The 13,446-nt window shown below is 42.5% G+C and overlaps 5 protein-coding genes and 1 non-coding gene across 7 annotated transcripts; 4 read left to right on the top strand and 2 right to left on the bottom strand.

The window, feature by feature from the left end:
• The first annotated feature begins 139 nt into the window (after positions 1-139).
• Positions 140-1,974, top strand: LOC106312575. The gene is made up of 5 exons (XM_013750142.1): positions 140-620; positions 946-1,163; positions 1,243-1,371; positions 1,454-1,585; positions 1,657-1,974. The coding sequence occupies exons 1-5, from the start codon at positions 155-157 to the stop codon at positions 1,768-1,770; spliced, it is 1,059 nt and encodes a 352-aa protein (XP_013605596.1). The 5' UTR covers positions 140-154; the 3' UTR covers positions 1,771-1,974.
• A 1,862-nt stretch (positions 1,975-3,836) lies between these two features.
• TRNAK-CUU lies at positions 3,837-3,909 on the bottom strand. The gene has a single exon. It is a non-coding gene; the product is annotated as a tRNA-Lys (tRNA).
• Positions 3,910-4,441: 532 nt separating this feature from the next.
• Positions 4,442-7,040, top strand: LOC106307680 (wall-associated receptor kinase-like 5). The gene is made up of 3 exons (XM_013744697.1): positions 4,442-5,360; positions 5,438-5,554; positions 5,616-7,040. Exons 1-3 carry the CDS (start codon positions 4,442-4,444, stop codon positions 6,743-6,745), a joined length of 2,166 nt encoding a protein of 721 aa, XP_013600151.1. The 3' UTR covers positions 6,746-7,040.
• Positions 7,041-7,092: 52 nt separating this feature from the next.
• LOC106307679 (wall-associated receptor kinase-like 4) lies at positions 7,093-9,895 on the top strand. The gene is made up of 3 exons (XM_013744696.1): positions 7,093-8,214; positions 8,301-8,423; positions 8,499-9,895. The coding sequence occupies exons 1-3, from the start codon at positions 7,287-7,289 to the stop codon at positions 9,710-9,712; spliced, it is 2,265 nt and encodes a 754-aa protein (XP_013600150.1). The 5' UTR covers positions 7,093-7,286; the 3' UTR covers positions 9,713-9,895.
• A 252-nt stretch (positions 9,896-10,147) lies between these two features.
• On the top strand, positions 10,148-12,349 carry LOC106309324 (wall-associated receptor kinase-like 5). The gene is made up of 2 exons (XM_013746359.1): positions 10,148-11,201; positions 11,280-12,349. The coding sequence occupies exons 1-2, from the start codon at positions 10,148-10,150 to the stop codon at positions 12,347-12,349; spliced, it is 2,124 nt and encodes a 707-aa protein (XP_013601813.1).
• Positions 12,350-12,441: 92 nt separating this feature from the next.
• LOC106309699 lies at positions 12,442-13,440 on the bottom strand. 2 transcript variants are annotated; one of them, XM_013746798.1, is made up of 2 exons: positions 13,039-13,440; positions 12,442-12,931 (listed from the first exon to the last, which is right to left on the bottom strand). In XM_013746798.1, exon 2 carries the CDS (start codon positions 12,912-12,914, stop codon positions 12,633-12,635), a length of 282 nt encoding a protein of 93 aa, XP_013602252.1. In that variant the 5' UTR covers positions 12,915-12,931; positions 13,039-13,440; the 3' UTR covers positions 12,442-12,632. The 2 variants fall into 2 exon arrangements, with proteins under 2 accessions (XP_013602252.1, XP_013602250.1); XM_013746796.1 differs by having other exon boundaries at positions 13,265-13,440.
• Between the last annotated feature and the right edge of the window lie 6 nt (positions 13,441-13,446).

The following is a 13,446-nucleotide window of genomic DNA, read 5'->3' as shown; positions in this document are numbered from 1 at the left end:
GCAAGGAACTATGTTCGAAAATTCGATTGTGATGATTGGTTTGGTACAAATTCGGTTTTGTCACATTTTGTTGATGCGGATTTGGACCGGTTCAACCGGTTTACGCATCATCTCTCAACTACTTACTGTTTGCTCTTTTATCAAACTGAACGTCATGCCGTTTTGGATCCGTGAGTCATCCAAAGCCGAGATAAGCTATCAAAACATCGAGTGGCTAATAAACCATCGCTCTTTACGTAAACCATGGGAGAGAGAGGCCGACAACATTTGTCAGAAAAGCTCATTATCATCGCCAATGGCTAACGCCAGCACCACTCTGTTTGCTCTCTCCTCCTCCATTCCCACTCGCCTCTCTCTCCCCCGTCGCTCTGAATCTCTTAAACTCGTCGTGCCAGTGGCTATGGCCTCCTCTGCTTCCACCGCTAAAAAGGTGGCTCCTGCTGTGATCGTAGGCGACGGGAGAGTCGGAAGAGCGTTGCAGGAGATGGGTAGTGGCGATGACTTGTTGGTGAAGAGAGGAGAACCAGTTCCTGTTGATTTCGAAGGACCCATTTTCGTTTGTACGAGGAATGATGATCTTGATGCTGTTCTTGAAGCTACTCCTCAGTCTAGATGGAAAGGTTTAAACTTTACTCTCAGCTTCATGACTTTGTTATTTACTCTTTCCGTTCCCAAGAAAATAATAGTTCTGAAATTTTTATTTGTTTCATAAAATATTTGATTACCAAAAAAATATATATATATTAGTTTTTCTGTTTTTAATGTAATTTTATAGCTAGTTTATCTATTTTGTTCATATTAATTAAGCGAATTATTATATATAATAATTTTTTGTGTAAATTATGTACTAAAATAAGGTTATCTCGGTATTATAAAAAAATTTCTAAAAATATGTGAAAACTCCAAAACTAAGTACTAAACTGTTATGTGTGTTTAATTAATCAGATTTGGTGTTCTTCCAAAATGGAATGATGGAGCCTTGGTTTGAGAGCAAAGGTTTGGTTGATACAGACCAAGTGTTGGCTTATTTCGCTGTGTCAAAGCTTGGTGAGCCTCCCGTTGATGGAAAGACTGACACTAACCCTGAAGGTTTAACTGCTGCTTATGGAAAATGGGCTTCTGCTGTAGCTGCAAGGTTGCAATCTGGTGGCCTCTCTTGCAAGGTTACATGAAGCAAAACCTTCTTGTCTTCTTCTACAATGTATAAACATGATCATCTAAATGGTGTTCTCTTTGGTTTAGGTTCTTGACAAAGAATCGTTTCAGAAGCAGATGTTGGAGAAACTCATTTGGATTTGCGCCTTTATGCTTGTTGGAGCTCGTCACCCAGGAGCAAGTGTGGGCACGGTGGAGAACGAGTACAGAGATGAAGTACGGAAGCTTTCTACTCCTTGGTTTCGTTTTAAGCATTCAAAAATCAGGGTTTGGTTCTGATTTAACATATTGCATCCAGGTGTCAAGACTGATCCAAGAACTTGCAGCTGCTGCATCTGCAGAGAAAGGACTGACCTTTGAAGAGGATATGGTGGAGAGACTGTGCGCTTATTCTCGAGCTGTTGCTCATTTCCCGACCGCTGTTAAAGAAGTATGTATGCTCTCTCGTTGGATATGTGTGCACCAGTATATATCTCATCTAGTTTTTGTTGATTACTGCAGTTTAAATGGAGGAATGGTTGGTTTTATTCGCTCTCAGAGAAAGCGAATGCAGAAGGGAAACCTGATCCTTGTCCGCTCCACACCGAATGGCTGAGAGAGCTTAAAGTGATATAGAGCAAGAGCCTGTGCTGTTTGTGAGTTCTTATGGATATGAGTAATATTTTGTAAGTAGATGATTTAAAACTAGTGTGACTCTGTTGTACACGCATGAAGAAGTCAAAATAAAGATGGATTCACTTAAGAAACGGGTCACCCTTTGTATAAATGAATCCTGAGTCCAGACTTTTGATCTGATTCATTGAATTAATACTTCTGCTTCTTGTCCCATCAAAGAAAATCAATTATTGGTCATATTTAGCACGATTGAAATTGTTGGGGTCAGAACTATTACTAGCACGATTTAAATTGTTGGGGTCAGAACTATTACTAGGTTAGAGTCACATCTCACAGCCCTGGTTGCAGGTACTGTTGGGTATGCAGGTACTGTTGGGTATGTGGTATCATCACAAGTGGCTCAAGCTCAGTTTCAGCGAAGCCCATTTACCAGTTCAGACAAGAATCACAGCCCAGTTTGGAGAAGTCCAAATTGCAATCTTCTTCTCAACGGTCTTCTACCTGCAAACAAGACAAAACAAAGTACAAAGTTAAAGATCAAGTTGGTAAATACGGAAAGCAAAAGCAACAGGACAAGCCAGCTGGTCAAGCACATGTTGTCTTAGTCCAAAACCGTTATGCAGCACTAGGGGACGAAGTAGCCTAAGAGCAAAACCCTAGTCTAAGTTCTCTATATAAAGCAATTGTAATCATTGTAAGAGACTTAAGGTTCAAAGTAATAAAAGAAAGTTCATAAACCTATCTTTGTTAGCTCACGCGTTCATGGTATCAGAGCACACGGTTCCACCATGGATCTTGAGCCTTATGACCCTCCTCGCTTAAATATTATCCACTGCGTTAACGTAAAGCTCAATGAGCAAAACTTCTTCTTTTGGAAACGTCAGTTTCAGTCTTTTCTTAGCGGTCAACGGCTGTTTGGCTTTGTCACCGGTACCATCCCACAACCAGTTACCACCATCATGGCTCCAACCATTCATGGCACATCTACCCCGGTTCCAAACCCTGACCATGAGCTGTGGTTTCAAACCGACCAAGTTGTTCAGTCATGGCTTCTTGGATCTATCACAAATACTCTTCAATCCATGGTGGTGAACTGCACAACAGCAAGTGAGATCTGGTCCACGCTGGAGACTCACTTCAACAGACCCTCCAACTCTCGCCTGTTCGAACTTCAACACAAGATGCAAACTTTGTCAAAAGGTGGAAAGAAGATGTTCGACTTTCTTCAAGAGGTCAAATCTCTGAGTGATCAACTTGCCTCTATTGGTGCTCCTATGACGGAAGCCATGAAGATCTTCTCGGCTCTTCGAGGTTTGGGACGTGACTATGAAGGCTCTATAGATATTGTTCCACATCCAACGTTTGAATCTATCTTTCCGCGTCTGGTAGCATTCGATGATAGACTTCAAGGTTACAACAGTGGTCAAGAAGTCACCCCTCATCTGGCCTTTCCGACTGTCCGTACAAATCAGCAAGGCAACTACTACTCCTCTCGAGGTCGTGGTGGTCGAAGAGGACGTGGACGTGGTTCCTACAGCACAAGAGGGAGAGGTTTTCATCAGCATGTGGATCCAAAGTATTTCCAGTCTAGCCAGTTTACGGACAAGAGCGATGTTTACAGCTTCGAGTCGTGCTCGTGGAGTTCATCACTGAAGAAAAACCAGTTTCCCACTTGAGGTCTGAAAAGAATAGAATTTTAGCAACTTATTTTATTCTTGCGACGCAAGAAACTAAGCTCTTAGACATTATCCATGCCCGAATCAAAGATAGCTGCAACATGGAACAAGTCACTGGTGTGGCAAACCTTACGAGGAGGTGTCTGAACTGGAACGGTAAGAAACGGCCTAATATGATATGAGGGAAGTCTCTATGGAACAGGAGAGGATTCGAGACTCACAGGTCCAGGTTTATAATGAGGAGACGATGATGACACCATAGAGATGATTGTTCGAGATTCTTGGAGCGTTCTTGTAGCCGATTCATCCTCCAACATCACCCACCGTGGGGAAAAACCGACAAGGTTAGGGAAAAAAACGCAATTGGCTGACATTAAAAAAAAGACAATGCGCCCACCGTGGGGCTCGAACCCACGACCACAAGGTTAAGAGCCTTGCGCTCTACCAACTGAGCTAGACGGGCTTGGTGACTACGGTGTCTATTACTAAATGCTAACCTAAATTGGAGCTCCTTGCTGATAGGTAATAACAGTACTCAGACAACTTGACGTTTTAGTAACGAACGTTGCGCTGTTTTATTTGGGCACCCACGAGCAAAGCCGCGATTGTGAAGCTAGAATCACATACTTGGATAACACTCAACACAAGACCATAGACCATAGACCATAGACCATAGACCATAGTGTTCATGGGATATTCCTAGACTGAAGAATCAGTTTGGTTAGCGTTTTCACCGGTTTCTTAAAGACCTTCCGTCTAATTTTCGAACACCGGTGGGAATACACATTAAGTGGAAAAGTCAACGGTCTGCAGAAAGACAATGATTGAAATGAAAGAGGGCCAAACGGAGTTGACTTTTTTTTTCTGGTTGAAAACACTTCACGCGTCTATATTCAAACTTCTTTGAATGCGTTAGTGGACTTCTTATTAATTAGGATATCTCAAAGATCTCTTTATTTACATTAAAAAAATATCCATTGGAATCAAAAACAAGTATGAAGACAGCTTCTTACAACTTTCTATGTACTGTAGTTTATGTCCTAACTCTGCAGCTCATCACTGGCTCATCCTCAGCAGCAACACCACCACCTCCACGTCCAGAAGGTAACTCTTCAACTTCCTGCATTAGAACCTGTGGAGGAATCTCGATACCGTTCCCTTTCGGAATAGGCGAGAAAGACTGCTATCTCAACAACTGGTACGAGGTTGTCTGTAACACCACCGTACCGTTCCTCTCACGGATCAAAACCGAAGTGGTGAACATCTCTCTCCCAGACGGTAATAAACCATACGGAGTGGTTCACATCAAAGGTCCCGTGACTTCTTTGGGCTGCTCTAGTCAAGGACTGATAAAGTCAACGCCAGGTTTGAATGTCACGGGAAGAGGCAGTCCATATTTTCTCACCGACCAAAACCGTCTGGTGGCGGTTGGTTGCGGTGCCAAGGCGTCTCTTACAGATATAGAATCAGAGATGATAGGTTGTGAATCGAGCTGCCAAGACAGTAAACGTAGTCAGCAAGTAACAAACTCGGTCTGCGATGGTTACAGATGTTGTCAGGCAAGGATACCATTAGAACGTCCACAAGTCATAGGTGTGAATATAGATGTCACAGGAGGAGAAGGGTGCAGAGTTGCCTTCTTGACTAACCAGAGGTACTCGCCGAAGAATGTAACAGCGCCAGAACAGTTTCATTCGTTGGGGTATGCGTTGGTAGAGCTAGGATGGTACTTTGGTACTTCGGATTCTTGCTTTAGGAGTCCCTTAGGTTGTAGAAATATGACTCGTTTCAGTTCTTACACGTCCTTTGATAAATGCGGTTGCGAGTATCAGTACTTCTCTGGGATGAGTTATAGGAACTGTTATTGCAATAATGGCTACACAGGGAACCCATACGTTAAACATGGCTGCATAGGTAAAAGTGAACGTTTCTTCTTAACTTTTTTTTCATGCTTTGACCATTGATCAAGTCATTAATTACTATGTGTGTAGACATAGATGAATGCAAAGGACACAACAGTTGTGGAGAAAGGACTTGTGTGAACTGGCCTGGATCATATAGCTGTGATCCCAAAGTAACCAAGCCTCAAAAGACCTCTGTACTTCAAGGTAAGTTAAAGTAAGCATCTACGAGACTACTACAAGTAGTTTACTTTCTTCGTTGGTGTAGGTGTTCTTATAGGTCTAGGAGTGTTGTTGTTCGTCCTCGGAGTCTTGGGGCTGTACAAACTCGTGAAAAAGCGAAGGAAGATCATCCGCAGCAAGAAGTTCTTTAAACGTAACGGAGGCTTGCTGTTGAAACAGCAACTAACCACCACTAAGGAGGGGAATGTAGAAATGTCGAGGATCTTTAGCTCAAAGGAATTGAAGAAAGCCACGGATAACTTCAGCGTGAACAGAGTCCTTGGGAAAGGAGGTCAGGGCACAGTGTACAAAGGAATGCTGGTGGATGGGAGGATCGTTGCGGTTAAAAGATCGAAACTTGTGGACGAAGACAAGATGCAAGAGTTCATCAACGAAGTCGCACTTCTCTCACAGATAAACCACAGAAACATTGTGAAACTCTTGGGATGTTGCTTGGAGACAGAAGTTCCGATCCTGGTTTACGAATATATTCCCAATGGAGATCTGTACCAGCGTCTTCATGATGAATCAGATGATTACAACATGACTTGGGAAGTGCATCTTCGCATAGCTATAGAGATAGCGGGAGCACTTTCATACATGCACTCAGCTTCATCGTTTCCGATATACCATAGAGATATCAAGACTACCAATATACTGTTGGACGAGAAGTACAGAGCCAAGGTGTCTGATTTTGGAACTTCGAGATCGGTAACAGTAGATCAAACTCACTTGACAACACTAGTTGCAGGCACTTTTGGGTACATGGATCCAGAATACTTCTTGTCGAGCCAATATACTGACAAGAGCGATGTTTATAGTTTTGGGGTTGTACTTGTGGAGCTCATAACCGGAGAAAAACCATTGACTCGTGTCCGGTCTGAAGAAGGAAGAGGATTGGCAGCTGATTTTCTTGAGGCCATTAAAGAAAACAGAGTGTTTGACATCGTTGATGATCGGATCAAAGAGGAAAGCAAGCTGGACCAAGTGATGGCAGTCGCAAAACTAGCTCGAAGGTGTCTAAGCCGAAAAGGTAGGAAGCGGCCAAACATGAGAGAGGTTTCAATTGAGCTGGAGAGGATCCGTTTATCACATGAGGATTTAGAGGGTCATATAAATACCGACAATGAAGAGGACCAAGCCATGGAGATCAAGATAATTAATCAACTGATTTGAACCGGTTAAAGATGATTCAACACGTTGCTAGAGTTATAGTAACTAAGTTTTATAATGCGTGCCACAACTTTTGTTTTTTTTTTTTGGTTCTGTCGCGCTAGCCACAATGATCCATCTCTCACTCTCATTCATGTGGGCCAGGGCCAGATAAGGATCTTTCTAAAAAATGGGATCTACACAACATCCACGTCATCTACCGTTTGCCACGTCGCCTTATTATTTGATATTTTGTCGACTGGTATTTTATTTATTACTCGGATATAAATTCAACTTAGATATTTGACTTTCATGCTGGCTTTGATTGGTCCAAAACTAAGAAAGTCCACGTGATCTATCAACTAGCCATATCATTGCCATTTTAGCATGGTTAATCATACTAATCCGGTCAACTCTTTTTTTGCATCTCTCTCCACGCATTTCATGTAATCTCATCTCCTCCGACAATGCTGAATCTTGATTCCTTTTGTCCCTTCCATTTTCACAATACTAGAAGATTTTTAAAAGATCAGACCAAGTAGAGAAACACAAGAACATAATCAGTATGATGACAAAGACTCACAACCTCCTAGTTGTTATTATACTAGTGACCTCTCTGTTCATCAATGGCGTCTCATCATCAAGAAAACCTCCAGATCCGTGTAACAGAGTCTGCGGAAGACTATCAATTCCATTTCCGTTTGGTGTAGGGAAAGACTGCTATCTAAACCCGTGGTACGAGGTTGTCTGTAAAAGCAACTCTGTTCCGGTTCTCTCAAGGATCAACAGAGAATTGGTGAACATCTATCTTCCAGACGATCACGTGTACTATTCTTATGGAGTTGTTCACATCAAAGGTCCCGTGACTTCCTCTGGTTGTTCTACAGGATCATCTCAGCCGCTTACACCGCCGCCTTTGAGTGCCACCGGCCAAGGCAGCCCTTATTTCTTCACGGACAAGAACCAACTCGTGGCTGTTGGTTGCAATGCCAAGGCGGTTATGACGGATATCAAATCGCAGATCATCGGTTGCAAATCAACCTGTAACGAAAGAAATAGTAGCCAAGAAGTCAGAAACAAGATTTGCAGTGGTGACAAGTGTTGTCAGACAAGGATACCAGAAGGGGAGCCGCAAGTTCTAGGAGTTGATTTGGAGATCCCTGAAGGTAACAACAACACAAGAGAAGGAGGATGCAATGTTGCTTTTCTTACAAGCGAGAAGTATTCTAGCGTGAATGTTACAGAGCCAGAACAGTTTCATAGTGATGGGTACGCGGTGGTCGAGCTAGGATGGTACTTTGATACTTCTGATACACGTGTTCCAAACCCTGTTGGTTGTCTGAATGTGTCAGATCCATCACAAAATGGCGGCTACTCGAGCGAAACGAGTTGCATTTGCTCGTACGGCTACTTCTATGGATTCAGCTATAGAAACTGCTATTGTAACTCTATGGGTTACACAGGGAACCCATTCCTTCCAGGTGGTTGTGTAGGTAAGATATTGGTGTTTTTTTTTTAAAATCTTATCCTATTTTGTGTGATCAATAAGATTGTTGCTAACTATGTACAAAATATGCAGACATTGATGAATGTAAACTAGAAGTAGGACACAAAAGGTGTAAAGACCAAAGTTGTGTGAATAGGCGTGGTTGGTTTGAATGTGTACCCAAGAAACCAAAGCAACTCAAGCCAGTGATTCAAGGTAAAAGTCAACTTGAGTTACTAACTTGAGTGTTTTGTTCTGTACATGCATTTTAGTATTTTGTTGTTGGTATAGGTGTTCTTATAGGTTCGGCACTATTGCTTTTCGCCATTGGAGTTTTCGGGTTGTATAAGTATGTTAAGAAGAGGAGGAGGATTAACAGAATGAGGAAGTTCTTCAGACGTAATGGAGGCATGTTGTTGAAACAACAGTTAGCTAGAAAAGAAGGAAATGTAGAGATGTCCAGGATATTTAGCTCGAACGAGTTGGAGAAAGCTACTGATAACTTTAACAAGAATCGTATTCTTGGGCAAGGAGGTCAGGGGACTGTGTACAAGGGTATGCTAGTTGACGGCACAATCGTGGCAGTGAAGAGATCCAAAGCCATGGATGAAGACAAGGTAGAGGAGTTCATCAATGAAGTCGTTGTTCTCGCACAAATCAACCACAGAAACATTGTGAAACTCTTGGGATGTTGTCTTGAGACGGAAGTTCCGATCTTGGTCTATGAGTTTCTTCCAAATGGAGACTTATGCAAGCGTCTTCGTGATGAGTCTGATGATTTCAAGATGACTTGGGAAGTGCGTCTTCACATTTCTGTAGATATTGCAGGAGCTTTGTCGTACTTGCACTCTGCTGCATCTTTCCCTATATATCATAGAGATATCAAGACTACTAATATACTATTAGATGAGAAATACAGAGTTAAGGTGTCGGATTTTGGAACTTCGAGATCCGTAACCATAGATCAAACTCACTTGACGACTCAGGTTGCTGGTACTTTTGGATATGTGGATCCAGAGTACTTTCAATCAAGCAAGTTTACAGAGAAAAGTGATGTTTATAGTTTCGGAATTGTCCTTGTGGAGCTTCTGACCGGAGAAAAGCCGTCCTCACGTGTCTTGTCTGATGACAACAGAGGGTTTGCAGCTCATTTTGTCCAAGCCTTGAAAGAGAACATGTTTCTTAACATGGTTGATGTTCGGATCAAAGATGATAGAAATCTGGACCAAGTGATGGCAGTGGCGAAACTAGCTAGGAGATGTTTAAACCGAAAAGGGAAGAAGAGGCCAAACATGAAAGAGGCTTGGATTGAGCTGGAGAAGATTCGTTCAGCAACTCATGATTCAGAGGTTCATATTGAGGAAGACGATGACGAAGAGGATGAAACCATGCAACTTAACGTTGATGAGAGTTGGGACTTTGAGGTGACTGCTCCAGCTTCCATCTTTAGTAGTGCATCTCCAACGTCTGATGCTGAGCCTTTGGTTCCTCTACGGACATGGTGATGATCATCGACTTAAAAACACTATCATGATGAAAACAAATATTTGATTTATGTAATAACGCACACATATTTATTTTCATGTTGCATTAAGCATTATGGAATATTCAAGTTATCCATTCGTTATCCATGTGACGGCCATGGCCACTAATTACATTTGACTGGTCATGTATACATTGACTTTTTAGTTAACATTTTACTGGTCAACGTTGTTTTGTATCCTGAATGAACATGGTGACGATGGTCAAACGTATATAATAGGTTCGGTCTACTTTGAGTACTTTCATATGGTATGGAGAATAAAGACTGGATTCTTATAATCCAACCTTCTGTTATTAATTCATTATATAAGCCCTCATGGCATGTTGACCTTCTTTCTAAACTTATTGGTTCTTGAATACTGAGTTTGATCAAATCAAGAAACAAAAAAAAAGGAATTATGAAGACAAAGACTTACAACTTCATATGTATTCTAGCATCTGCCCTTACTTTGCTCATCAATGGCTCATCAGCAGCAACATCTCAAAATGGTAACTCTCCAACTTCTTGTAACAAAACATGTGGAGGAGTCTCGATCCCGTTCCCTTTTGGAATCGGCGGCAAGGATTGCTATCTCAACAACTGGTACGAGGTTGTCTGCAACGCCACCACTTCCCGAACAACCGTTCCGTTCCTCTCACGGATCAATACTGAAGTGGTCAACATCTCTCTTCCAGATGGAGATAAACCATACGGAGTGGTTCTCATCAAAGGTCCTGTGACTTCTTTGGATTGTTCTAGTAACACTAGTCAAGGACTCAAAAAGTCCCGACCAGATTTGAACGTCACAGGCAAAGGCAGCCCTTACTTCATCACAGATAACAACCGCCTTGTGGCGGTTGGCTGCGGTACAAAGGCCTTGATGACGGGTATCGACTCAGAGATCTTGGGTTGTGAATCGAGCTGTATAGAAAGCAAGAGTGGTCAACAAGTAACAGACTCAATCTGTGACGGCTACAAATGCTGCCAGACAAGGATACCACTGGACCGTCCACAAGTCATAGGTGTGGATATAGATCCCACAGGAGGAGAAGGCTGCAGAGTTGCCTTCTTGAATGACAAAAGATACTCACCCTCAAATGTCACTGCACCAGAACAGTTCCACGCTGGTGGCTACGCGGAGGTGGAGCTAGGCTGGTACTTTGATACTTCGGATTCTCAGTTTAGAAACAACCCCTTAGGTTGCAGAAATTGGACCCATTACGGCTCTTACGACTCTGATACGAGATGTCTTTGTGAGTATGGTTACTTTAACGAGATGAGTTATAGGAACTGCTATTGCCCCATTGGCTTCACAGGGAATCCGTACCTTCGAGGGGGTTGTGTAGAAGCTGATATGTGCAAAGAACCCGGTGTCTGTAAAGAAGGCATTTGTGAGAACATGCGCGGATCGATGTACACGTGCAAGCCCAAGCCCGTGATAACCAAGCCGGGCAAATCCTTCCTGCTTGGAGGTGAGTTCCAATGCATCTTGTAGATTACAAGGCTGAAGAGAAAGTAGTGTTACTTATGTGTTTCCTTTTATGCTGCAGGGGTTCTAATTGGTGTGTTGGGACTAATGTTTTTAGTTGGTGGGATCTTTTGGTTGTTCATACTTATAAGGAAGCGAAGGAGGATCATTCGTGGGAGGAAGTTCTTCAAACGTAATGGAGGCTTGTTGTTGAAACAACAACTAACTACTACAGATGATGGAAATGTAGATATGTCGAGGATATTTAGCTCAAAAGAATTGGAGAAAGCCACTGATAACTTCAGCGTGAAGAGGGTGCTTGGGCAAGGCGGTCAAGGAACTGTGTACAAAGGAATGCTGGTGGATGGCAGGATCGTTGCGGTTAAAAAGTCAAAACTTGTGGATGAAGATAAGCTGGATAGTTTCATCAATGAGGTCGTCCTTCTCTCACAGGTAAACCACAGGAACATTGTGAAACTCTTGGGGTGTTGCTTGGAGACAGAAGTTCCAACCCTGGTTTATGAATATATTCCAAATGGAGATCTGTTCAAGCGTCTTCATGATGAGTCTGATGACTACAACATGACTTGGGAAGTGCGTCTTGGCATAGCCGTGGAGATTGCTGGAGCACTTGCATACATGCACTCAGCTTCATCGTTTCCAATATACCACAGAGATATCAAGACTACTAATATACTATTGGATGAGAAATACCGAGCCAAGGTTTCTGATTTCGGAACTTCAAGATCGGTAACTGTAGATCAAACTCACTTGACAACGCTAGTTGCAGGCACTTTCGGATATATGGATCCAGAGTACTTCCTATCAAGCCAATATACTGACAAGAGTGATGTATACAGCTTCGGGGTTGTCTTGGTGGAGCTCATAACCGGAGAAAAACCACTGTCTCGTGTCCGGTCTGAAGAAGGAAAGAGCTTAGCAACTTATTTCATTGAGGCCATGAAAGAAAACAGAGTGGTCGACATCATTGATGATCGGATCAAAGAGGAAAGCAAGCTGGACCAAGTGATGGCAGTCGCAGAACTCGCTGGAAGGTGTCTAAGCCGGAAAGGAAGGAAGCGGCCAAACATGAGAGAGGTTTCGATTGAGCTGGAGAAGATCCGCTCTAAAACTACATTTCATAAACAATGAAGAAGATCTTGAAGGCTTCTCAAGCCATGCAAATCAAGAAAACATAGTCATTGGGGAACACTAAGGTCAATAAGTGTAAGAAACCTGTAAGAAACTTCCTTTAATTTTTCATTAATGAACAAAAATGAATTATGTTTCGATTATAAATCTCTGGTATTTTTCACAATGTAATAATATAATACACACAAATGTCACAATAGAATCACAAAAAAAAAGAAGAATGTGGTAGGGCAAGAGAGCAATCATGTTGCGCTTTCTCAGCTTTGGCTCTCGATGACACACTCTAGAAAAATTTCAGCTTCCCTTTGGAGAGAGCTTGGACATGTTGTAATTGACACATTGCCTTCTCTTTACCGGTCAAGCCAGAGCACGACAAGTGCCTAGCGCCTAGAGTGACAGCAAAGTATAGATAAACAGTGCAGAGAAACGCCAAAAGAACCAAAGCTGTTAAGAGATATCGATGCCTCTTGATAACCGTGGAGCAGCTGCCCAAATCTTCCCACTGCCTCTTTAGAGACTGCGTTCTCCTCGATGGTGAAGATACAACAATCCCATCAAGAGCCATGGCTTTGATAACCAGACCTGCAATATTGACACAATGACAGAGAAGATCCAATCAGATTCTCAATCATAAGCCATTTATAGAGCAACGTATTCAAATCTATGATCTATCTCGCCAGGAGATTAACCAATTTCGAAACGAGATTAGTCTTTTGAATTAGCGTCAAAGGTACAACAAACCAAGCTTGGATCCATCGCATCGATCAAAACAACGAGCGGTCGTCAATGAACATTTGGATAAAGAGTGATTCGAGGAAATGAGGCGATCAAAATCTAAGGATTACACAATCAGAATATCGTGGCAATAGCTGAGGAAATAGGATCAAAAGTAGGTGAAGGCTTCTAAAAACGAACCGGTGAAAGAGGAAGAGGTGGAGAAGAAGATTAAAAAAAAAAAGCTGCTGCTTCCAGCTCCGTCGACACGCCGAATCCGACCACCACGAAATGAGTCCGTAGCTAGACGATGATTCTCCGGAAACGTTTCCTATATCGTATTGAAGAGATGAATCTCCTCCCTAGCTTGAATGGCTCGAGCC

This window comes from Brassica oleracea, chromosome C8 (genome assembly GCF_000695525.1).
Source record: "Brassica oleracea var. oleracea cultivar TO1000 chromosome C8, BOL, whole genome shotgun sequence".
NCBI lineage: Eukaryota > Viridiplantae > Streptophyta > Magnoliopsida > Brassicales > Brassicaceae > Brassica > Brassica oleracea.
The sequence above is the reverse complement of the archived record's forward strand: the minus strand, read 5'-3'. Positions and strand labels throughout refer to the sequence as shown.

Coding starts and splice junctions, on each gene's coding strand:
- LOC106312575 (XM_013750142.1), top strand. CDS start 155: ATGCCGTTTTGGATCCGTGAGTCATCCAAAGCCGAGATAAGCTATCAA. Junction 1,164..1,242: donor CTGGTGGCCTCTCTTGCAAG/GTTACATGAAGC, acceptor TCTTTGGTTTAG/GTTCTTGACAAAGAATCGTT. Junction 1,586..1,656: donor TCCCGACCGCTGTTAAAGAA/GTATGTATGCTC, acceptor TGATTACTGCAG/TTTAAATGGAGGAATGGTTG.
- LOC106307680 (XM_013744697.1), top strand. CDS start 4,442: ATGAAGACAGCTTCTTACAACTTTCTATGTACTGTAGTTTATGTCCTA. Junction 5,361..5,437: donor CGTTAAACATGGCTGCATAG/GTAAAAGTGAAC, acceptor CTATGTGTGTAG/ACATAGATGAATGCAAAGGA. Junction 5,555..5,615: donor AAAGACCTCTGTACTTCAAG/GTAAGTTAAAGT, acceptor TCGTTGGTGTAG/GTGTTCTTATAGGTCTAGGA.
- LOC106307679 (XM_013744696.1), top strand. CDS start 7,287: ATGATGACAAAGACTCACAACCTCCTAGTTGTTATTATACTAGTGACC. Junction 8,215..8,300: donor CCTTCCAGGTGGTTGTGTAG/GTAAGATATTGG, acceptor CAAAATATGCAG/ACATTGATGAATGTAAACTA. Junction 8,424..8,498: donor ACTCAAGCCAGTGATTCAAG/GTAAAAGTCAAC, acceptor TTGTTGGTATAG/GTGTTCTTATAGGTTCGGCA.
- LOC106309324 (XM_013746359.1), top strand. CDS start 10,148: ATGAAGACAAAGACTTACAACTTCATATGTATTCTAGCATCTGCCCTT. Junction 11,202..11,279: donor CAAATCCTTCCTGCTTGGAG/GTGAGTTCCAAT, acceptor TTTATGCTGCAG/GGGTTCTAATTGGTGTGTTG.
- LOC106309699 (XM_013746798.1), bottom strand. CDS start 12,914: ATGGCTCTTGATGGGATTGTTGTATCTTCACCATCGAGGAGAACGCAG.